Here is a 24734-nt window from a genome sequence, read left to right as displayed (position 1 = left end):
CATCATGGAGGCCTGGGCCCTCCCAGCTTTTTTGTCCTCTTTCCACAGCACGCAAGATCTCGCCAGTAAATTTTTTTGCCCTCCCTCCGACAATTTCTGCATCCAAATACAGATCGAGGCCAAAATGCTTGGACGCAAGCCTGCCCGGAAAATCCAATCCCAGCCTTCGTTCATTCACAAAAACTTTGGGGTGAGCCCCTCTGCAGAGCCACCTTAAAAGCACTTATTGATAATACTCAAAGTTCTGCAGAGCGCGCTCGTCTCCTAGCCGTATCGGAGCCAGAGTCAGGGCTCTGGCTCCACGCATTGCCGTCCCCCAACATTAGTACATACATATATGTATTGAGACATGCTTACCTTAGCTTGAAGCTCTTTGTGACCCTTTTAAGTTAGTTTCTTGGGACAATATATCGCATAAGTCAGCGAATGCCTCTGTCTAGTCGGTAGTCTTTTATTAGGTTGGAGTCGCTTATAACTATTTTCAAGCGGATTTTTAGGGTTCCGTACCCAAAGGGTAAAACGGGACCCTATTACTAACTATGACTTCGCTGTCCGTCCGTCCGTCCGTACATCCGTCCGTCCGTCCATCCGTCCGTATGTCCGTCCGTCCGTCCGTCTGTCTGTCACCAGGCTGTATCTCACGAACCGTGATAGCTAGGCAGTTGAAATTTTCACAGATGATGTATTTCTGTTGCCGCTATAACAACAAATACTAAAAACAGAATAAAATAAAGATTTAAGTGGGGCTCCCATGCAGCAAACGTGATTTTTGACCAAAGTTAAGCAACGTCGGGCGTGGTCAGTACTTGGATGGGTGACCGTTTTCAATTTGCATTTTTTCCGTTTTTTTTTTTGCTTTATGGTACGGAACCCTTCGTGCGCGAGTCCGACTCGCACTTGCCCGGTTTTTAAAAAGATTATCCCGTATGTTTGCTTGGAATATGCTTTGCTGCCGTCTTTCGTCTTCACGCTCGGCCGCCGCAAGCATATATATCCCCAGCAAAATAATGCCTGGCCGCCATACCAAGCTGTTGTGTCTTTAAGTAGTGAAGCAGACGGTGACTTAGGCTTGGCTTGCTCGTTTCTTGGGACAATATATCGCATAAGTCAGCGAATGCTTCTTTATCTAGTCGGTAGTCTTTTATAAAATTCGAGTCACTTATATTTTCAAGCGGGTTTTTAAAAAGCACATCCCATATTTTTGCTTGGAATATGCTTTGCTGCCGTCTTTCGTCTTCACGCTCGGCCGTCGCGAGCATATATATGTATCTCCAGCAAAATATAATGTCTGGCCGCCATACCAAGCTGTTGTGTCTTGTGTTGCTGTTAGGGAAGCCGACAGTGACTTAGGCTTTGATTGGTCGTGTTTAGTCAGATGGAACAAACCGAAGTGCCATGCGATTACCCCGCTGACAGTTAAACAATGTAGAACTTTACTACAAATATGTAAGTAGATAGAATACTCTTTATTGGCACACCTCAGTAAAAAGAAAAGTAAGTAATCTTTCTGATGACTTTCTCACACGATCCGTATTTTTAATACACACAGTTAGGCCAACGGCAGCGAGGAAAAACCGACCAAGTGCGAGTCGGACTCACGCACGAAGGGTTCCGTATAGCGTTACGCAAAAAACGGCAAAAAATCACGTTTGTTGTATGGGAGCCCCCCATGTAAATATTAATTTTATTCTGTTTTTAGTATTTGTTGTTATAGTGGCAGTAGAAATACATCATCTCTAAAAATTACAACTGTCCAGCTATCACGGTTCATGAGATACAGCCTGGTGACAGACAGACGGACAGCGGGGTCTTAGTAATAGGGTCCCGTTTTTACCCTTTGGGTTACGGAACCCTTGATCTCTAGCCTATATTTGCCATTCATCATTTATTTATTTTTGAGACTATCTGTGGGAAATATCAGGATATTGACCCGTACAATATAAAACATATCACAGGAAAAAAAGAAACACTGGACTCATTCATAACATACACAAAATACATAATAGATACTCTCAAGAATTTCAACAAAGTATAATATAGGTTATTACCTGTATTGTGTTTGGTTGAAGTTCTTGAGGGTTATTACCCTTACCTGGTTTGCAGCAGTTCTGCTGCCCATCATCATGGCGAATACCTCCCTACCTCAAACTTGGGGCAGGTTCACCCGTACTATTGTGGGAACTTGTCCAAAACAGACACCGCAATCCACTACCAATACAGCTCTTACTAAAACAAAGAGCAAACGGCCGCCCGTATCTCTATCGAGGACCGTTCGACTCAAATCAATTGCTCAAATACACAAAAAAAAATTGCCATTAATTTATTTTACTTATGTGTTATGTTTTATTTATTGAAACATAAAGGAAATAAATATAAATATTGTATAAAAAATTATAAACTAAATATACCTTACTATTCTAAATATAAAAAATAAAACATCCCTAAACCTAAACAATAAAAATCACCCCTCGGCAAGGTCCCGTAGACGCTGGCAGCATTACCTCGCTGAAATGCTATGCTTATGCGCTGTGCAAGGAAGCTTCCAGCAGTATGGTTCCCAGTCACATTCACCAGCCTCTTTGGTAACGCTCCGAATAATTTCAGGGCACTGGGACCCCAAGGGCCGAGTGCTTCCACACCAAAAGGGGTCAAACTATATTGATTTATTTATTGATTTATTTATTGATTTATTTATTGATTTATTTATTTATTTATTTATATTCTTGGCCGATGCGGCTGTACTTAGCCCTTTTTCTTCGCTCAGCCGTATCCGCACCTGCACCCGGTGAGATTGAGGTGCCATGAAGATGGGACGGGGCCAGTGTATCGACGCATGTAGCGTCCCACACCACCCGCCCCATCTCCCTGTCATTTTGACATTGACATTTCTACTCACGTGTATGTAACAGTACTTTCTAATATACATCTCGATTGCACTAATAATATGCGAGTACGAGCGAGATGCATAGAAAAAAATTACGTATACCGCGTAGACGTGAGAAAATATGTCATTATTGATATTTAGTTCTTTAGATGACTCCTAGAGGCGCTCTCCAAGCCTCCGATATAATGCTTGCTCTGTTTTTTAGTATACTTAGAAAGAGACAGCATAGTTTGAAGTGGAGTGAAGTTAGGCACATTAGACCGTAAAGAAACGTAAAACGTGACATACGGCACATTAATTCACTTAAAGTAAGTAAGTGAAAAATACTCTACCAGCTCATGGTATTTAATATCGAAAAATATTCAAACGGTCAGGCCGTGATGATGAATGAAATAGCTGTGATTAATATACAACGAATTGTGTAAATATATTTTCCATAATATCAATATCCAGGTTGGAAAATTTGGTTCCCTATCCTCTTAAGTAATATTTATTCAGCACGCCTTACTTAAACTTCCCCACATTACTTACAATATTGTCATCTTTAACACCGAACTACATAGCGTGTCATATTTTAATGTGATATAACAAAGGTCTAAAGCACATTTCAACAAAGATCCCTGTAACACAGTGTCATTACAATAATGGTTTAAAAATAGATATGCCCCACCAAGCTGAGTGCATAAGCGCGTAAAGTAGCGGTGACCCGAGCGCTCTAGTTGAATACGGTTCCACTTATGTTCATGTAAAGAGTGTGGCAAGTAAGCTAAAACACGGGCATGACGATTGTAGTAGATGTTTTTGAATTTCGGTCGCTCGGTTTCGTGATTTCTCCTTAAATATATTTCAAAAACTAGGCATTTAAATTCTAATATAATTGATAAGGGTGGCCAATACCGCATGATTCCCCTATTTCCGTCGCTCGTATTTCAAAAATTGCATTTTGCCGTTTTTCACATATTTTCGTGTGAAAAAATCGAACGCTCGAAATTTGAAAATCAGCCCCGTGGTTACTTTATAATACAGTAAAATTATACATTTTGCTTTTGCGTTTGCGTCAAATTCGGTAGTTCTGATTTTATGATGTTGGCCCAATGAATAATCCAAGTTTGTGACCTCGAGCGCCGAACGCAACTTTGTCAAAAATCGAATAAATCCGCATTTTTTTTTTAGATTTCGGCGATTATAACCCTAAAGTACTAGTTTTTGATAGTAACTTCCTAGGGCGTTTTTAAAGTAGACTAAATTTGCTACAATAAGACACTAGAATTGTCTCCGTACATCTAATATTTTCCGAGATAAAGCCTAAAAGAGATTATAATTTCACATCAGTTCTTAGCTATAATGAAAAAAAAAATGTTATGGCTCTTTTGAGCCAGGTTACAAAATTCGACAAAGTTACTGGATTATTATTCAACATTTTTTAAATTAAACACAAATGAAGCTCAAAAGCGTGTTTAAATGTGAAGGTATCAAGAATTTATTTCGGTTTACCTGCAATAAAAGGTACAGAGAAATAAGTACCTACCTAAGTTAAAATTTCTCTATAACTAAGATATTAATTGTATTATTGCATAAAAATGTACCTAAATATTATTACCCCTTTTAATAAACGCAGAGATTAAAAGAAACAAATGACCCCGATCATATTACATAGTAAATAATCCGTTGCGGAAACTATGGTCTATTAATTACCTGCACGTATAAAATAAAATTTTGAGAGGAAGTTGATTGCATAAAATTTGATGTCACATCAATAAAGCTTTATATTTTAAGCATTAAAACGATAAAGATAAAATACTGCACGAAAATAAATTGCGACCGGCTTTTAATTTATTAAATTAAACAAAATATAAGTTAAGCCGTGATATTGCAGCGAACCATTATCGTCTCATAAAATTCATAGCACTGTTACTGCGCCCGAGGCTTAGAACACTTTGCAGAGCTGAAAAAGTTTCTTTTAATCTTCTTTTAATGAACTTACAGCCTCAGCCAGGTAGGACACTACCGGGCGTCGACAAATCCCACTTTTAAAAGAAATATTCGTTATGAAGGAACATCGCACTTTTTTAATAATAAACTAACGAGGTCTATTTGTTCAAATTTGTAAGGAACTTACAAATAAACATTATAATTATAATACATACTTAAGACGCTTGAATTTACCTAAGTATATGAAACTTTAGAACTGCTACTTATATAATTTGTCTAAATCTATACACCATGAACTCGCACACAAAGATTCCGAACGTAATATAGAAAGAAATGACGTCGCAAATGGAAGAAATATTGCTAAGAATTGAGGCTCGAAATGGCTCTTAGGATGGAACATAATGTTCGGTCGGTGTAGGAAAAAAAAGACATAGCGATAGTGTATGGGCACGTAACGTAAGGCGCGCCAAAGTCGGGCGTTAAAGGAGCCAGCGAGCTGTGGGCTCTGATTCCGATAAACGTTTTGGTCAGCACTCATATATCAAGCCGATGACGCTTTTCAGAATGCCAGCGGACCCGTTTTTTCACTATACGACCGATAAAGATGTCGAATCGAGTGTTCCATTTCATGTGGCGGGATGTTCAATAGAAATAATAATTATATCTTTTGGAGCAAGTACATAATATATGTAATTTATTAGACCGGCATTTAAAACGCGTTAGCGGCAACGCTCGTAACACGTAGCACGCGCTGGCGCTGAATGTGTTAAGGTTCAAAATTCAAAAACAAAACGACTTAACCTGGGTCTCAGGAGGCTAGAGGGCGAAACTTTCAGCCCTTATATATTCAAAAGCACACCCTTCAGGCAAAAACGGGAAACTTCTTCATGGACGGTAGATAGAGGGCTACCACAACATACGAGTATAACCCCTTGATCGTACCGAGACTTTGAGTGTTTTTGCGGAACGCACATTCTACACTTTATTTTATAATAAGTATATATTGATTATTGCAAGTCTCCTACTTTCTAGACACAGACATACATATCGCATTAATATTTCTCACTTATGTTTAGTTTAACAAAACATACGTAAATGCCTTCTTGTTTGTTTAACAGGAGCCATATTCGACCAAAACACCGAGGAGATTCAAAATGTGTTTAAGTACGCAATGAACACCCATAACCAAAACATCAGCAGTCGTCGTCTGGAGTTGCAGGCATACGTAGACGTCATCAATACTGCGGATGCATTCAAGCTCAGTCGGCTTAGTAAGTATCATCTTATATAATACTATAAATAAATACTGAATTACAGTAATAGGTTTAATTACTTCTCAAAAGACTAGCGGCCACACATAATTATACGCCAAATGAAGATGAAGATCTGATTCGCAAAAACGTAAAAGTGTCTTAAAATAGGTGTAATTTATTTAACTGGACATGAAGGCAGAAATAACATGGGAAAATGTTATCCTTCCTTTTAGGGAATGCAAATCGGTTATTTTCGGTTATTTTTTGTATGGAAATAATCGGTTATTAACCGAAACCGCGGTTATTTCCATACAAAAAATAACCGATTTGCATTCCCTACTTCCTTTAAGCAGAGGAGAGTAAACTAGCTCTTTTATAACACTTATTTCATATTGATAAATCTACAATGTGTGTTGTTAATGCTCAGTTTTCTACTCAATCGATTTCAACAGTGTTGTGTATAACTTTACACATATGCGAGGATATTTGAACATTACATGTCATTAAAATGTTTACTTTCTACAAAAGCATAACTTATTAATTTCAATGCTAAATTTTTGAGGATACCGAGGTTCTTTTCACTAATCTGTGTAACATTTTAAAAACGCGTAATCTCGACGTCAGACAATGTTGTCAGTCGCCCAGTTATTGACTTTCTAACCTTCGGTGTGGTACTGGCGATAGCAATAGACAATCCTTTGACGCGCTTGTTTTAAATACCAATCGTAGCAAGGCAGTTCGCCCGAAAATCTGTGAAAAATGTTTCATTTTAACCCTGGCTTCTCACTCAGTGTTTGTGCCCGAGCGGCGTTTATTGGTATTGTTGTCACTCAACGATTCTGGGTTTAAGGCCAATTATTCTTGCTACGCGATATAACACGCGTTACTGATTGAAATCTCGTTATGTTCGATGTGTCATCGCATTGTATCCCATTAAATGCTTAAACATAATGTTAATACGTCATACATAAACGATAGTTTTGTTTCTTAATTTAATAATTTAATGGAAATAGGTAACTATTAAAATATCATTCTACTTAAGTATAGTACATAACTACAGCAAAAACAAATATCATTTACAATGTTACTTGATAAATTTTAACCATCCTCAAAGTCGAGCCATTACAAAATATTTCTCCCAAAAATAAAAGCCTGTTTCTTAAAACACCCCCGTTGCCTTTTACTTAATTTTGCTCTAGTAGCAACTAAGAGAAACAAAAGAAAACCCCTGACATCGCCAACCTTATCGCAATGCTTTATATTGCTTCCAGAGGGGCCTTCTAGTGCTATCAATGAAAGAACACGACTTAATTGTGACAGATAGCCGTAAGCCTAGGCCATATTTTATCTGTCGTAAAATAAGAACAATGGACAAAAAAGTGACACGGAAATTAAAAAAGAAAACAAAAGCAATGGGCCGTGAAAGAGGATGGTGCGGCAGACGGTACGGTGGCTGTTCAGTTAACGGCGAGCTCGGCCAGTATTTTCCGGTGTGACACGGCAACTGCGGTGTCACACCGGAAAATACTGGCCGAGCTCGCCGGCCACACAAGGAGCCACAAAGCAATTGCTACTTCATTATTTTGCAAACAACTAAATTGGACGGAATTAAATATTTTTCTTCATAACTCTGCAATCATACACATATATTTTTGAATTATAATATACCTAAACTTAACTCGGACATTTATTCAGCAAAGGATACTTTTATCTTTCTCGATCCAATTTATTAATACTAGTTCTTTATAGCCACACATACCTCAAGTAGTAATTATCGTCTAGTCAAGTAGTTGGTTGGCTGGGACTGTGATTATTTGGGAAACTTTCAGTTATCTGAGGAGGCATGTAGAACTTTTATACTATAAATTATAATAGACATGTGTAAATTGTTGTTAACCTAACCCAGAACTTGAGTTAAGTTCAGGATGTAACGGTAATTTAAACAAAATATCTTAACATACATCTGCAACAATCTCAAAAATATTTTGAGATGTTGCTGTATTGCAGGCAATATACCACTTATAATTCGGTAAGTTATTTTTACAATGAATTACATTATTGACCCCTTTTTTAGTAAGCTTTTTTTGTGATCAGAGCTAGATTGTAATATAGGCACATAATTAATTGTATGTATAGTCCGAGTTATCAGGTCAGAATTAACCGCAGTTTCAGACAAGGGTCAAACGGTATTTGGCTGCTGTTCAAAGTCATGATCCGAGTCTACATAGTTAGAAACCCACAACCTGTATAAATAGTAGCTATATTCATTATAACGTTTACAAAGTTCCGATTATTATTTATTAAATATGAATGAATGGATCATTCGAAAGATTCTAGTTTCATGATAACTAAATGTGAAAAATAAATTAAGTTAAATTTAATTTAATTTAATATGAAACACAGATTAAAACAAATTTTAGATATTATATTTATGCAAGAATATTGTAATATATGTCTAAAAATAAATAAATACTTATGTACTAAATAATAAATATATGTTAATATTATATGTATATTATCAGGTGTTTAGGCCATTTACCATAATATAATCATTATTAAAATAAGAATTCACCAAAAAAAACTGTTATATCATATTTCAACAACCAGTATCTCCCTTTTCACTTTCTTAAATTTAAGATGAAACTGAATACTTACCTTAACATTTTATACACCTATTCGATTATCGAAATAACCAATTCAATTTAACAGTCCCAACAGACACCGATATTGACAACGGCTCAATCGCCCCCTCCCTATTGTAATTGCACCCTAATGCAATTACACTAAAAGCCTGTCAGTGAAGCTAAATTTAATGAACTTGAAAATAAAGTGAACGTCCGATTTAATCCATCTCTTCTTCGGTAGATACTTATTTAAAGTAGACACGTGAAATACGAGTAAGTATAGGATGTCTTTCGTTTTCATTATTGTTACTTTTCCCTTTTGAAATTGGGTGTGGATAAGAGCAAACATACGTAGTTGTATTTTGCGAACCGTTATGAATATATGAGATTTTATAACAGAAATCGTGCACATCGAAACTTGACAGCGTAATACGTACGCATTGATAACTAGATAGATTGCATTTAGGTCATACATTATTTTGCTTTGTACATAAATAAACGAAGCATCAACGTCTTTTGAGGAGCGGTATGGTCCATCAAAATTTATAACTTTTTATGCAATTTGGTAGGTACATATTTGTTGGAATAGTTTTAAATAAAAGGTACTCTTTACACGTTAAGACAAAAAAAGTTTTAACTAGGTACGAGTATATAAAAATAACATATAAAATGCATAAAATGGCCTTAATTTTTACCTACTAGATACTCACATAAAAAAAATTTAGGAGACGAGTTCTAGGCTAAAATGGATTCCATGTTTAATATACGCTTTTGTGTGAAAAAGTTACAAGCAGTTTACATGTAATAATAGAGCACGTCTATATGTGGTGACCTAGCTGCCATTGTAAGCTCTTCGTAAAGCGGAGCCTGTAAGTGGTAGACGATGATTACACGCACTGAACAAAGATTAGCATCTGGGGATTTTAAAAACAAATACTGACAGTGAATGTATCGGATTGTGTTGTTTCAGTATGCAACCAATTTGCGCGCGGTGTGTTCGGCATGCTCGGCGCGGTGACACCCGAATCGTTTGACACACTCCATTCCTACACCAACACCTTTCAGATGCCGTTTGTGACGCCATGGTTCCCCGAGAAGGTAACGTATTATTATAATTTATAAATCTTAGAGTCAGACCGTAAAAAGTCTGCAGCGATTTTGATAGCCCACGCAGTGCAAGTGTAATTTTAAACATCAAACTTCTATGAAATTATTACGTATAAATAACACTTACGCTGCGTGGGCTATCAAATCCGCTGCAGACTATTATTGGTGCGACTCTAGATATTTACCTTTTCAAAATTTATGTATTTATCGGTGTCCCTTTACTGGAAGGTTGAACAGAGCGAAACTAATTAAGCTAAAGTAATTTCAGAGTAAGCCAAAGTTCAAAGTTTCAAAATGTCAATTTCGTTTCACGGAAATGATAATAAATTAAATATTTTGTTATATCATTGTTATTTAATAATATTTTTCACAATTCTGATTTAAATAAGAATTAATTAATGTGCCTTGCCTTGATCGAAAGATATCGTGCCGTTCTCTTTGATTTTTTTTTGGACTAAAACCCTGAACCAATTAGTTATGTATTATCAAGTACATATTATATTTATTATTGTGTAGGTAGTCTTATATTCCTTTTAGGTATATTGGATGTGAACAGTTGTACCAATCTCGACAATGTTCTCCGTTTACTATGGAAAATATTTTCGATCGAGATCATTTCCCATACAAAACAGATAACGTTTTCGTGAAAGGAACTGTAATTGAAAAGGCTCAGTTATTTTTCACATCGATAATAATTACGTGGATGGCATAAATGTACATTCCACGGGGTTTGCGTGGATTTATTAATTCCACCACTTCAAACATTTTATAAACCCGATTTAGTGCCAAACTAATTTAAAAATCTACAATAAAGTAATATAAAAGCAACGACATACATAGTGTACAGTAAAAATCTTAAACTATAATCGTTTTTGGTACATTGCTGTTCAAAATATATAGGTACTCTATAAACGCCGCCGTTAACACCAATGCGTACAGATTTTAAGAACATGCGTACTATAAGGCTAGAACTAGGCTTCTTTAGAACTGTCAAAACGATTTGCTAATATGAAAACGAATGTAGTGACGTCACGGTAAACTCGCCTTCTTTTTATATTTCTATCCGATTTATTAAATAGAAATTCTGTTTAAAAATAACTGCTATCGATGTTTTTCTAATAATTATCTGGTGCTTTATTTCGTGCATGGAGTGAAATAATTTAATTTAAATAGGGGAACATCCCTATTCTTTAGCATTGATATTTCGACAGGTGATACCGCCATCGTCGGGATTGATTGACCACGCAGTGAGCATGAGACCTGATTATCACAAGGCAATTGTAGATACAATTGTGTGGTATGGCTGGACCGAGATCATCTACATGTACGACTCGCATGACGGTAAGTGGACGTGCTTACTACTGTCATAAGGGGGCTCTATATTGCATAGGTATTCTAATTTTAATAACAGGTTATGAATTAGATATGTATTAAGGATCGTGTCAAAAGTGATATTTCTTCAATCAAAAACGTCACTTTTAACACGGACAGATCAGATCATATAATTATAATTAATTCAACTCTAATTCATCACCTGTTATTAAAATCAGATTACGCCTGAATATCGGTAAGGTGACAAGGGCTAGTTCGCGCCCGCTATGTATACTAAGGAAAGAGCTTGAGTTTTAGGTACAATCCAAAACAAAATTGTTAAACAATTACAATATTTTTTTAAATACTCACACCTCTATCTTAATAGTTTTAGTCTGTATTCAACTAAACATTTTGAATTTAGTTTGTAATTCAACTGCCTTTGCGCGTGTTTATGACACTTAAAATTTCTGTGGTATTACACCTTCTTTTACATAAAAGAATTTGCCGATTGTGGGCATTGTACACAATTGTATTTAGTATATTTACTTCTGGTCAAAAATCTTCTGTGTTTGTAGTTGCGTGAAACAGATAATTGAAAGTATGTATGGAACCCTCGGTGCGTAAGTTAATAGAACTTTTTTAATTCACGCCATTATACGTAGGTACCTACATTATTCGTTTAAATTATTTTTAATACAAGGCAGAATGGTATTAATTAATAAAATTTACTTGCACTCTTCACATTTAATAGCAGATTAATAATAAACCATGCGACGCTATAATTTCCTATCGCTTTCTATAATTCCTGCAGAAAAAATGGTATTTTAATTTAGAACCACGTAAAATGATATAAGCTTAAATCACACATGAACCTGTGGCGACCACCGGCTCGCCACTCTCTACGCGGTTAAGTCCGCGCGCCTGCGCGATGCGCCACCGCCGTTGCTATGCAACAGTTATACCAACAACCATCCCTTCTGCCTAAGAAATAGCATACGTTATTTTTAATTCATAGTATTGTGAAATTTATAAATTTATGTATATAATCTTGTAAATATACTTGTATATACTCCGCGGCATCTTCTCTTGTAAATAATATAGTTTCCCCTATATACCTCTTCCACATTGGTGACCACCGACTAACGCAAGATGTCGAAAGAAAATCTCCATGAAGATTATGCCGACGCAAACGAGGAGGCGCAGGTATGTAGGGTTGGCGTCCGCGTGCCTCCATTTAACGCAGACGAGCCCTCCCTATGGTTCGCCCAGATCGAAGCTCAGTTTCATTTATCAATAATCACACTTGACGAAACCAAATTTTATTACGTAGCTGGGCAATTGGAGGCGCGCTATGCAATGGAGGTAAAGGATGTAATTACTAACCCTCCCGCTACCGAGAAATATCCCAAAATTAAGGCCGAATTAATAAAACGTCTGTCCGCGTCGCAAGAGAAACGGACGCGACAACTGCTTGTCCAAGAGGAGCTGGGCGACCGCAGCCCATCGCAATTTCTGCGCCATTTACAAAACCTGGCCGGCGCCGCGGCAACTTCAGACCTCCTGCGGACAATTTGGTGCGACCGTTTGCCGCACAATGTCCAGACCATACTCGCGTCGCAGTCTGAGCTGCCCCTGGATAAGCTCGCTGACCTAGCCGATAAAGTATACGAGCTAGCACCTCCAGCTCCCCGTGCTCCGCAAGTGGCGACTGCTGCTACCACCTACGCACCAGCGTGTCCTGTCTCCCTCGCGCCCGCTCCGCCTACTGACACCTTGGCGCAGCAAGTGAGCGAGCTGGCAAGGCAAGTCGCGTATTTAACAACTAACTACAGAAGAGGACGTGCACACTCGCGCTCGCGCTCGTCCTCAAGGCCACGTAGGTACAGCCGTTCTCGATCCAGGATGCCGCAGCCGCCGCCCAACCATCCGCACTGCTTTTACCATTACAACTTCGGGCAAAAAGCGCATAAATGCAGTAAGCCCTGCAATTTTGACACGGAAAACTCCCCGGGCGGTCGGAACTAGCGGCCAACGACTGCCCTAGCTCAAAATCTGGCCGTTTATTCGTCACCGACCGGGATTCAAAAATAAGATATCTGGTTGACACAGGGTCCGATTTATGTGTTTTCCCCCGGTCGGCTGTCAAGACGCCTGGCCCACAATCAAAATTTGATTTAACTGCAGCCAACAATTCTGTCATACATACATATGGACCAATACAGCTAACTATCAACTTGGGTCTACGAAGAGCGTTCCCATGGAACTTTACTATAGCCGACGTGTCAAAACCGATTATAGGAGTCGACTTTCTCATTTATTATGATCTACTGGTAGACTGCCGAAACCGTCGACTAATAGATAACCTTACATCGTTATCGGTAGCCGCAATACCCTACAAGTCGTCTGACAATATTGCTGCCGTCAAAACCGTTACCGGTGAGACAGAATTCCATGAAATCTTACGCGAGTATCCCGCTATCACCAGACCTCCAGGTAGACACTCTCCATCGAAGCATAACACCTTACACTTCATCAAGACCACTCCCGGACCGCCAGTATCCTGCAAGCCTCGCCGCCTTGATCCGACGCGTCTGCAAGCTGCCAGAAAAGAGTTTGAGGATATGTTGGCATCCGGTATAGCCCGTCGATCAGAAAGTCCCTGGGCCAGCGCACTACACTTGGTGAAGAAGAAAGATGACACCTGGAGACCCTGCGGTGATTATAGAGCACTGAACGCCAGAACGATCCCTGATCGATACCCTATTCGTCATATTCACGATTTTTCTCACCAACTATCCGGTTGTACCATCTTCTCAACCATCGATCTGGTCAAGGCTTACAACCAGATAGCCGTGAACCCTGATGACATTCCCAAAACCGCGATTATCACTCCATTTGGCTTATTTGAATTTCCATTCATGACTTTCGGACTAAGGAATGCAGCGCAGACCTTCCAGAGGTTTATTGATGAGGTTCTGCTCGGTCTAGACTTCTGCTATGGTTACTTAGACGACATCCTGGTTTTCTCATCTTCACTGGAACAGCACAAAAGCCATCTTCGACAACTGTTTGAGCGTTTGACACAGTACGGCGTATGGATCAACATCTCCAAGTGCTTGTTTGGCCAATCCGAAGTCACTTTTCTTGGATACCGTGTGACAGCTTCAGGCACCAAGCCCTTGGACGCTAAAGTGCAAGCTATCCAGGAGTACGCCGTCCCGAAAACTGTCAAAGAACTAAGACGATTCCTAGGTATGATAAACTTCTACCGCAGATTCGTACCCAACGCTGCACAACTTCAGGCACCTCTTCACTCCATTCTGTCAGGACCCAAGATCAAAGGATCACATCCAGTGAACATGACTCCTGAATTGCTACAGGCTTTCGAAGACTGCAAGTCATCGCTGTCTAAAGCAACACTTCTTGCTCATCCGGATCCTTCTGCTCAACTGGCGATCTTCACTGATGCATCTGACACTTCGATCGGCGGAGTACTTCAACAGCTTGTGAATGACACCTGGCAATCCTTGGCATTCTACTCGCACAAGCTTACCAAGCCGCAGACGAAGTACAGCCCGTACGACCGAGAACTCCTTGCTGTGTACGAAGCCATCAGATACTTCAGGCATATGGTCGAAGCCAGAGACTTCATAGTGTATACAGATCACAAGCCACTTACCTTTGCTTTCTCCACTAACCGAGATAAATGCTCGCCAAGGCAATTTAGATACCTGGACTTTATCTCGCAATTTACCACAGACTTAAGATACTTACCTGGAACTCTCAACGTTGTCGCTGACGCCTTGTCCCGCGTCGAGGAAATCGCCGTCCCTATCGACTACCAGGCGCTTGCACGATCTCAGGAAGCTGATCCAGAGCTGCAAGACCTGATCCTCCACGGCTCCTCACTCAAACTGCAGAAGATGCCTACACTGGGCAGTACCTTACCTGTCTTCTGCGATACTTCTACTGGACAACCTCGTCCATATGTCACACCAGAGTTCCGGAAGCAAGTCTTCGACCAGCTACACCAACTTCATCATCCAGGATGCTCAGCTACCGCGCGACTGGTCTCAGAACGATTCGTATGGCCAGGGATTCGCCGAGACTGTAGAGAGTGGGCCAAACAGTGCTTGAAATGCCAAAAATGCAAAATCACTCGTCATACCATTTCACCACTTTCCACTTTCACCACTCCATCCTCGAGGTTCGCTCATATTCATCTCGACCTCGTAGGGCCCCTTACCCCGTCTTCTGATTACAGATACTGCCTCACCGTCATCGACAGATTCACGCGATGGCCTGAGGCGTTTCCACTCAGAGACATCACCGCTGAATCCTGTGCATCAGCCCTGGTATCTGGCTGGTTTGCCAGATTTGGATGTCCACTGCGGGTGATCACAGACCGTGGTCGTCAGTTCGAGAGCCAGCTTTTCAAGGCTCTGACCGCGATGGTTGGAGCTCACCATCTCCGCACCACTGCTTATCATCCAGCCGCCAACGGAATGTGCGAGAGGCTCCACCGTCAGCTCAAATCCGCCATCATGTGCCACTCATCTTCATCGACTTGGACTGAATCTCTCCCCCTTATCCTGCTTGGTATTCGAAGCGCCGTAAAGGAAGATTTACAGACTACCCCGGCAGAGCTCGTCTATGGCGAGACGCTTCGATTACCCGGCCAGTTCCTGTCACCTCTACAAGACTACAAAGTGGCAGATATTACTGAGTACGCTACACGCCTACGCTCACACATGGCTAAGCTCACACCCAGACCAGCATCTTGGCATATTTCATCATCACCATTTTACATCCCACGTGACTTAGAATCATGTTCCCACGTGTTTCTTCGAGTCGACCGTGTCCGCAGCTCGCTTGAACCACCGTACGAAGGCCCATATAGAGTCATTAAGCGACAGTCGAAATACTACTCTATCGACATTAAGGGCAAGATGAACAACGTGTCGATCGACAGACTCAAGCCAGCTTTTGTCATGCGAGAAGTGACACCGCAATCGCCTGAGACGGATAACAGCGATGCTAACAACGAGAAGAGGACGAGGATTGGAAGACTGGTGAGGTTCCCCGCTAGGTATCGACCGTAGTCACGGTCTGGCCAGGGGGAACATGTGGCGACCACCGGCTCGCCACTCTCTACGCGGTTAAGTCCGCGCGCCTGCGCGATGCGCCACCGCCGTTGCTATGCAACAGTTATACCAACAACCATCCCTTCTGCCTAAGAAATAGCATACGTTATTTTTAATTCATAGTATTGTGAAATTTATAAATTTATGTATATAATCTTGTAAATATACTTGTATATACTCCGCGGCATCTTCTCTTGTAAATAATATAGTTTCCCCTATATACCTCTTCCACAAACCAAACTCTTTAAAAACATTGCCTTCCTCTGGGCGCTATTGAATGGATATCTCTATTAGTTTTCGATTTCCATATAGGAAAAGTTTTAACTCAACTCGAGCTGAAGAGAACACAGGAATTGGTTAATATTTTTACCTTTGCATTTTAAGCACGGGTCTTGTTTTTCTTAGACGTCTGTGATAACAGCGACCGAGGCGGCTGCTCCTGTTATTTTTGCGGATTAACTTTTTAATATCAGTGAATATTAAGATAAAGGTAGACTGCGAACGGGGTGAGCTCGGAAGTCAAGCCGGCTTACTGCATTCTCTTTATTTTGTTGCTTTACAGAAATGGAGGTTGTATAAACCGTAATTTGCTTCCTTCGGACACTTCAATCTGTTTTCTTTTACTCGTATAATGATCATAATAATCAAGTGACTAGTTACTAATACTTGTTGTAATGCTAAGTCTGGACCATTTCGTGGCTTATATGTTATGTTACGTGTTGTTTTCTTATTTTATTTGCCTCCAATAAACACTCTCTATAATCCCTATTCTCTGGTTTTTAAAGTTTTACATCATCTAATTGGATGTTTTACTTAATCTAGGTATTGAATTTATTTTCTATAAAACACTATTAACGATAAAGCACTTTGACAGACAGCAGATCTAGACACGCGGCAGCGTGTCAAGCCAAGTTCAAGCAAAGGAACTGGCTAGCCAGCGCCGAGTGTAATATTACACGAACCACTTGGTGCCACTTTTGACCCTTCTATAACTCAAAACATCTTTGACGTAAACACATAAAACTACGTGTGTTTAATTATATCCATAAGGATATCTAGAAGCCCAAATTTCATGAAGCTAGCTCAAACGGTTATAAAGGTATGAAGGTCAAAAAGTCGTAAATTTTAAGACTGACTTATGACTTATAGTACCTAAACCTAACCTACTTCCAGATGACCTAGAAGGATGAAATTTGGAATCCAGCTTGGTTATTGTGTGTAACCGTAGGAAAAAATCTAAAAATAAAATAAAGTTTAAAAATAGGGGGGGTCCCCATACAAAAAAAAACACTTTTTATTGGGACTGACATATAAGTACCTAAACCTAACCTACTTCCAGATGACCTAGAAGGATGAAATTTGGAATCCAGCTCTGTTATTGTGTGTAACCGTAGGAAAAAATCTAAAAATAAAATAAAGTTTAAAAATAGGGGGGGTCCCCATACAAAAAAAACCATTTTTTTATTGGGACTGACATATAAGTACCTAAACCTAACCTACTTTCAGATGACCTAGAAGGATGAAATTTGGAATCCAGCTCGGTTATTGTGTGTAAGCGTAGGAAAAAATCTAAAAATAAAAAAAAAGTTAAAAAATAGGGGGGGTCCCCATACAAAAAAATATTTTATTATTGTAGCGTTGGAACCGTTACAAGCAGATATTTGAAACTACCCCAATATATGTATTATTATATTTGCTATATTAAAATAAAGTTTAGTCAAAAATAAGTGGTGTCCCCATACAAAAAACTTGTAATACGCTCTAAACAACCGGCCAACGGTGTGTCGTCGGCGGCGCGCAGCACCACATAATTATACAAAGAACAGAAGTAAAAACCATACAGCGGAAACACAAGAAAAAACATTAAATCTCAATACCTGCCTAGTTTTCTTTACAAAAAGTATTGATATCCCACCAAAAACATAAATGTAAAAAAGGAGAGCCAAGTTCAATACAAAAATTATGCTTGGCTGTGGGGCTCGCCGCAAAAAGAATGGAGATCTAAATGAGTGCCACTGCCAAGTTCTGTGCAAAATCCAAATATGTATTTATAGGAACAAAATAACATTATATACAAGTATTAAACTCTATTTCTTTGCTTTACTGGATACCTATAACAATTGCTGTTATTTAAAAAAATGTGAGATCTTAAAGTAGGTTAGATTTGGCTTGGCCAGGTTTTATCAGAATTACAATATATATAGAATGATTGATATAATGAAAACTGGCCAAGTCAAATCTAACCTACTTTAAGATCTCACATTTTTTTAAATAACAGCAATTGTTATAGGTATCCAATAAAGCAAAGAAATAGAGTTTAATACTTGTTTATAATGTTATTTTGTTCCTATAAATACATATTTGGATTTTGCACAGAACTTGGCAGTGGCACTCATTTAGATCTCCATTCTTTTTGCGGCGAGCCCCACAGCCAAGCATAATTTTTGTATTGAACTTGGCTCTCCTTTTTTACATTTATGTTTTTGGTGGTACTATTTAATTCTTACGATTGGTACAATAAAGAATACGGATATAATACGAAAATGAAATTTTTCATGACCTTAACAACATGACATGACATGAATTAGCATTGAAATTATATGTCTCACAATGGTAAAAATACCTAATACAAATCGCATAAGTAGAGCCGGAACCGGAATTAAGTAGCTTTCGGACCAACCCCCGTAAATACTATATAAAACATCCATTAAAATCTCATACTAAAATGTATGAGGTTACTAAACCTGCTCTAAATCTCCAGAAAGGCTATTATTTGAACGCTTGCTAGCTATTTACATATTTCACCTCCGACAGTTAAGACCCGCCTACACTCTCAAAAGGAATGAAGGAAAAGTTATGAAAAACTTTTCTTTCGGAAAGTAAGCTCATATCAGAACATACCTCTTGTGATTTAAGACGACGAGACTTCAACTTTTGTTTTTAAAAATTTCACACCTTTTTCGCTTATTTTAACACTAACATTTTTTACCGGGTACTGTCGATAATAATATACGGACATAATATTTTTTCAGCTGAAGTTAAAAAATTACTAGCCTGGTAATTTTAAGATCTAGTTATATTATTTTTAAGAAAGTAGCAAACACCTAAAATGATAAACTAATCTAAGTAGGTTCACAACAAAAGTATTTGTCACACCCTTAATGTCAAGTTAGGTATTTAAATGTATAAAGATCGTTTTGTAATTGTCAAATATCTTATACCTCGACTGTACACAAGAATAAATCAATTCTTTTATTATTTTTATATTTTTCTGGTAACAAAATATCCTTATATTACTCTTTTGGCCGAAAGCTTCGGAAGCACGCTAGCCTATGCCACTGAGTTTAATGCAAGATTTAAATTAAATATTTTCGTTTTTTTATTCAATACAGAACTATTTTTATTGTAATTATTCTTGTAAAACCTTTTTGTGTAACAATAAATACTTATATTATCAAAGGAAAGTTTAAATGTGTATAATCATAAAAAAACGTTGATTAAAAAAATAATTAAATATAGATAATTTTGTAAAATGGCGAGCGAGTGGAGATCGCTGGAGGCCTTTGTCAACCGACACGCCCAACTAAGGGACATTTTGTAAGCAAATATCCTATATTGAAAATGTAATGTTCTTAGTATGGAATAAAAGGCTATGTTATTATTCTCTTTATTTATTTTTCGTCTTAAGTTAGGTTATTTGTAATATGAATATAAAAGTAAAATATAAAAACACTTACAAAACAATAAAAAATACATATAAACACATTATAAAAAACCTATTAACCTAGGGTGCCGCCGCGCCGGCAGCGGGGCAGGGCCCAAGCTGCCGGTGGTCAGGGTCGCAGAGTGAGGAACCAACATATTATTATTTTCTTTTATTCATCATTCTTCTTAGGCTAGGTTTTTATAATATGAATATAAAAGTAAAATATAAAAACACTTACAAAACAATAAAAAATACATATAAACAGATTATAAAAAACCTAACCTAGGGTGCCGCCGCCATTATTATTATAATTTTGTAAAATAAACAGATAATAAATGTCATATTCTTTGTGATGCTCCTACCACGGTTAAGGAATACATTTACGTCGAATCGTAAATACCGACCTTTTATAACTTTATTAAAAAATAATTCTTGTTCACCAAAAATCACGTATGCGTCAAAACGTTTTAGTGATTCAGTTAGGCAATAAAAAAATATGTCACGGCAGTTTGTGCAGACCATTCCGATGCACCAGATTTGGTAAAATGTGACAGGGGCTTTACTCGATTATCGCCGCACATTTGCCGGTTTGAACGTAAATTTTTATGACTTCCGCCAAAATTGCAGGGCTTCGATTGCACAAACTGCACCTAATCATTATTTGTTTCCTTTTATAAGGTAAAACTTGTTATTCCTTTCAGATTCCGTAAAATTGTAGGATCGTCATACCCTTTTAACGACATTAATACCTACTTAGCTGTAATTGCTAATTGCTCAAAAGATTTTTGTGGAGAATGGAGAAAAGGATTCATTCCTGGCAGTAGTTCTCCTTTGCTTTTATTGTTCCATAGCTAAAATGGCAAAAATAAGAATTTGTTAGTTATAAATGAAGAAAAGAAGAAGTAGGTAAGCGCAGTTGTAGGCGCCCGAGTTAAATATCCATCTGACGAAGAACAAACTACTTATTCGAAATACTTGCCTACCAACTTCTTACATACATAAATTGAATCTTGATTATGTTAAGTTCTGAATACAAATATTACATTTCGTTATGCTCGATGTAAATATACATATAAATCGCATTTCAAATTCAAACACAGACACCCCAGTAATCTAAGTCCATGCACAGATAAAATATTTCATATTCATAGAGCCGCGCTTATGTTTACGATCCTGTTAGGTTAAGTAAATCCTCATTTCCTATGGTGTAAGTAAAGAACTTCAATGAAAATTGTAGCGGACATGTTCGGTTAAACCGACTTTTCGGGAAAAGGTCTTTCCTAAAAAAGGCGTAAAAGTGCCGCGAAGATACTCTCTTTTGCTTGTTATGTAGGTACATGATACCCTATAATAAGGCCCCCGTTCAAGACATGCTATTATAATGGATAGGTAGCTACGAAACCCTACACTGAGCATGACCCGACAACCAGACATGCTCTTGGTCCATTTATTTAGTTTTAGACGTGGTTTTAACTATAAAACAGATTTGAAAGTAGGTAAGGATATAGAAAACTTTGTGGTAAAGCTTAGTTTTTTTTAATACCCAAATATATAAAATAACGGTATATTTTTAGTGTTCCGTACAAAACTTTGTTTACGGAACACTTATGGGATCACTTCGGTCTTGCAAATCAGTTAAATACGTTTTTTAGAATGTGGTCATTTGTTAGATTTAAGTACAAAATGTAAAATTGTGCCTCTTAGAAAATATATTAATCCTAATTCCTTTTCAGTAACTGTAATAAAATAAACTTACTGGTTACCTGCTACTCTGTGCAGAGATCATATCAGGATTCAATTTATTCAAGGCGACGCGCGACCGCATTTTCACAAGACGTCACATGTCACCGGCACACACATGCACCAGGAGTGCATTCAGAGATTCATTTCAGGAATACGGCTCCGATCAATCATGTTGAACTATATTACACTCCCAGCTGTCACTTGGCACGTGAAACTAGAGATTCTCTTATATTTGTCCTGATTTAATAAGATTTATCAAATAAATCATTTTCACTCTTGAATTTAGGTTATATACTGCCTACCATTTTTGGAAGTATTAGCTAGGGTTCTAAGTGACAAAAAAAGGTCGAACCTTTTTTTTCTTGATTAAAGCATGAAACTTGGCACAGTTGTTCCTTATATCAAAACAAGCCGATTTCGATCGGTAGCCCAAAGGAGCCTCCCCTCTGGGGCCCGAGAGGGGGGGGTCAAAGTACCGCTCCGCCCGGCTTCATTCTTAAAATTCTAACAGGCCCCGTTTAGCTAATAGGTCATATTTGGTATCCATTTCGGATAAATCAATAACGTAGAATTCATTTCTGGTATAAAAATTTAGCGATTTGTAGAAAAAATAAAAAAAAACTCATAGTATCTAATTTTTCAAGTGTATTTTTTGTTTCTTATTTATTGTCAAAATTAAACTGCCTGGTTTTTCTACATTAAAAAAATATGATGATAAAGCCTATTCAATGCAGACTTTAAAAACATAACTTTTACATACCTTTATTTAGAGGAAATCGCATAAAAAAAACTTATATCGTCTCCCGCCGGTGAATATCTTTTTACTGACATCGGCATCGTTATAGACAACATCCGAAGTACACACTCTGGAGACCGATTAAAAGTATTGTTTATTGTTGTAGATCCTATTATAAAGATAGAAAAGCGTACAAATATTTTTTTATGTGTCGTTCAGTGAAAAAAGGGACCTTGGAACAAATTATCACAGAGCCTCGCGTTTGTATAGAAGCATACTCGTATTTAGATAGTGCCAACCACTCCATGGACTCCATGGTCGCTGTTCTCAATATGGGATATTACTGCAATGTTCTGCCGCCAGAGTGCAGCACTACCGACTCTAGTAAATTCATAGACTAACTTATACATGTAGATGTAGATGTAGTGTAGGGACGCCCGGTCAGAAGCAGGCGGGCGGTCGATCGCTTGTCGCGTTCATTCAGCCCAGTTCCCTGGAGTTGGAGCTTCAGGTTACTGTCCCGGCGGCATTCCCACACTATTCTCCTCAAATCTTCTTGTTTTCCTGCAGAATAAAAGGACATCTTTGAGTTCGACGTCCTTTAGTTCGTTTTCTTTTAGTGTGTCTCTACCGAATGTATTATATCGCGGTGCCGCGTACATAGTACATTCTGCTAGTAAGTGTAAGCTAGTCTCCTCCTTACCACAATGTGGATAGGAGGCGTCTCTACTAATTTCCATTATCTTGAGGTGTCTGTTGAGAGTATTGTGACCTGTAATGATACCTGTCAATAGTCTCAGACTGCTCTTACCTAGTTTCAGAAGATACCTGGTTCTCCTGTGGTCTATACCTTTGATCATCATCTTCGACTGTCTGCATCCAGTCTCTTCTTCCCATTCTCTCTGTGCTTCCATCTCTTTTACCTTCTCTATGACTCCCTTCGTGACATCCGCTGACATAGGCAGAGCCGGTTCCGGACCTATGTATTCCGTCTCCGCCCTTATCCTCGCCAGCTCGTCAGCTTTCTCGTTTCCCGTTACTCCCTGGTGTCCTGGAACCCATGCCACCGTGACACTTCTTTGCTTGCCTATCAAGTTGAGCTCCTCTCGACATTCTCTCACGAGAGAGGAGGTAACTGATATTTTCTTTAGTGCCTTTAGTGCTGCCTGGCTGTCTGTGTATATTACGACAGCGCCCTCTTGTTTTACGCTCTTCTTGATTATGCTTGCGCAGCGCGTTATAGCACATACCTCGGCTTGGAAACGCTAGCATATCTACCCAGTGGTACTGATACTCTCCCAGTTTGAGGATCACTATGCCCGCTCCTGCTAGTTTCATCGAGCTTCTTCTTGAGCCATCCGTGAAGCAGATGGTCGTCGGGTGTCCGACTTCCACCTTCCAGTTATTTCTGTCTCCTATGTGTATTCTATATTTCTTGTCAAATATCTCCTGCCTCTTTATAAGGTCATTATTGGCCATCAACATTTCAAGTTTTGATAGTGCCTCTCTTTGTATCAGCGCGTGTCTCTTGTCTACGCAGCTTCCTCTCCATTCGTTGCATGCTTTCATTCTGTACCACTGTTCGGAGGCTCTTTTCTCTACCTCAATCCAGAGTGGCTTCAAGCCTAGCATTACCTCCATTGCGTGTGTCGGGGTCATTCTCATAGCCCCCGTCATCATGAGGCACGCTAATCTCTGGACTTTGGTTAGGTCTTAGGTCTCTTTGGTTTTCTTTAATATGTGCTCTATATCACCATGTCACGGCTCCATATAGCACCCTGGGTAGTATTATCGCCTTGTAGATCCAGTGGATCATTCCTGGCTTCAGTCCCCAGTTCTTTCCTACTGCCCTTTTGCATTGGAACAGTGTTCTTATAGCTTTAGCCGTCTGCTCCTTGATGTGAGTTTTGTACCTGAGTTTACTGTCTAAAGTAACGCCCAGATATTTCAACTCCTCCACCATGTCTAGTTCTATACCTTGTATCTTTATGGGTTTCATCTCCTTTATTCTTCTATTAGTGAATAGCACCAGCTTTGTTTTCGATGGATTGAGATCCAACCCTCTCTCTCTACACCATCTCAGTACCTGTCTGAGACCTCTTATCATTATATCTCTTATCGCAGTGACAACCATTCCTCTCTCTAACAGCACTCCATCATCAGAGTAAGCCTGCATGTACATGCCTCCTCTGTTGAGCTCTTTTACCATTGAGTTTAGAAGTGGGCACCACATCAGGGGGGACGGGGACAGGCATCCCCCTTGTGGGAACCCTCTTCTTGGACTAATCGTC

General features: G+C 38.8%; 2 protein-coding genes across 2 annotated transcripts in view; one reads left to right on the top strand and one right to left on the bottom strand.

Moving 5' to 3' along the window:
• The window catches only part of LOC134678309 (nucleobindin-2), a 312458-nt gene extending 293057 nt beyond the window's left edge, over window positions 1-19401 (bottom strand). The window contains exon 1 of the mRNA XM_063536812.1: window positions 19395-19401. The gene's annotated coding sequence lies outside the window, so the exon portion shown is untranslated. The remainder of the gene's footprint in view (window positions 1-19394) is intronic.
• The window catches only part of LOC134678300 (glutamate receptor 1), an 82845-nt gene that overhangs the window by 12698 nt on the left and 45413 nt on the right, over window positions 1-24734 (top strand). The window contains exons 2-4 of the mRNA XM_063536794.1: window positions 5935-6087; window positions 9664-9791; window positions 11012-11141. Of these exons, the coding sequence (XP_063392864.1) occupies window positions 5935-6087; window positions 9664-9791; window positions 11012-11141 (411 nt within the window). The remainder of the gene's footprint in view (window positions 1-5934; window positions 6088-9663; window positions 9792-11011; window positions 11142-24734) is intronic.

This window comes from Cydia fagiglandana, chromosome Z (assembly GCF_963556715.1).
Source record: "Cydia fagiglandana chromosome Z, ilCydFagi1.1, whole genome shotgun sequence".
Classification (NCBI taxonomy): Eukaryota; Metazoa; Arthropoda; class Insecta; order Lepidoptera; family Tortricidae; genus Cydia; species Cydia fagiglandana.
Note: the sequence above shows the minus strand (reverse complement) of the source record. Positions and strands in the feature narration are given on the sequence as shown.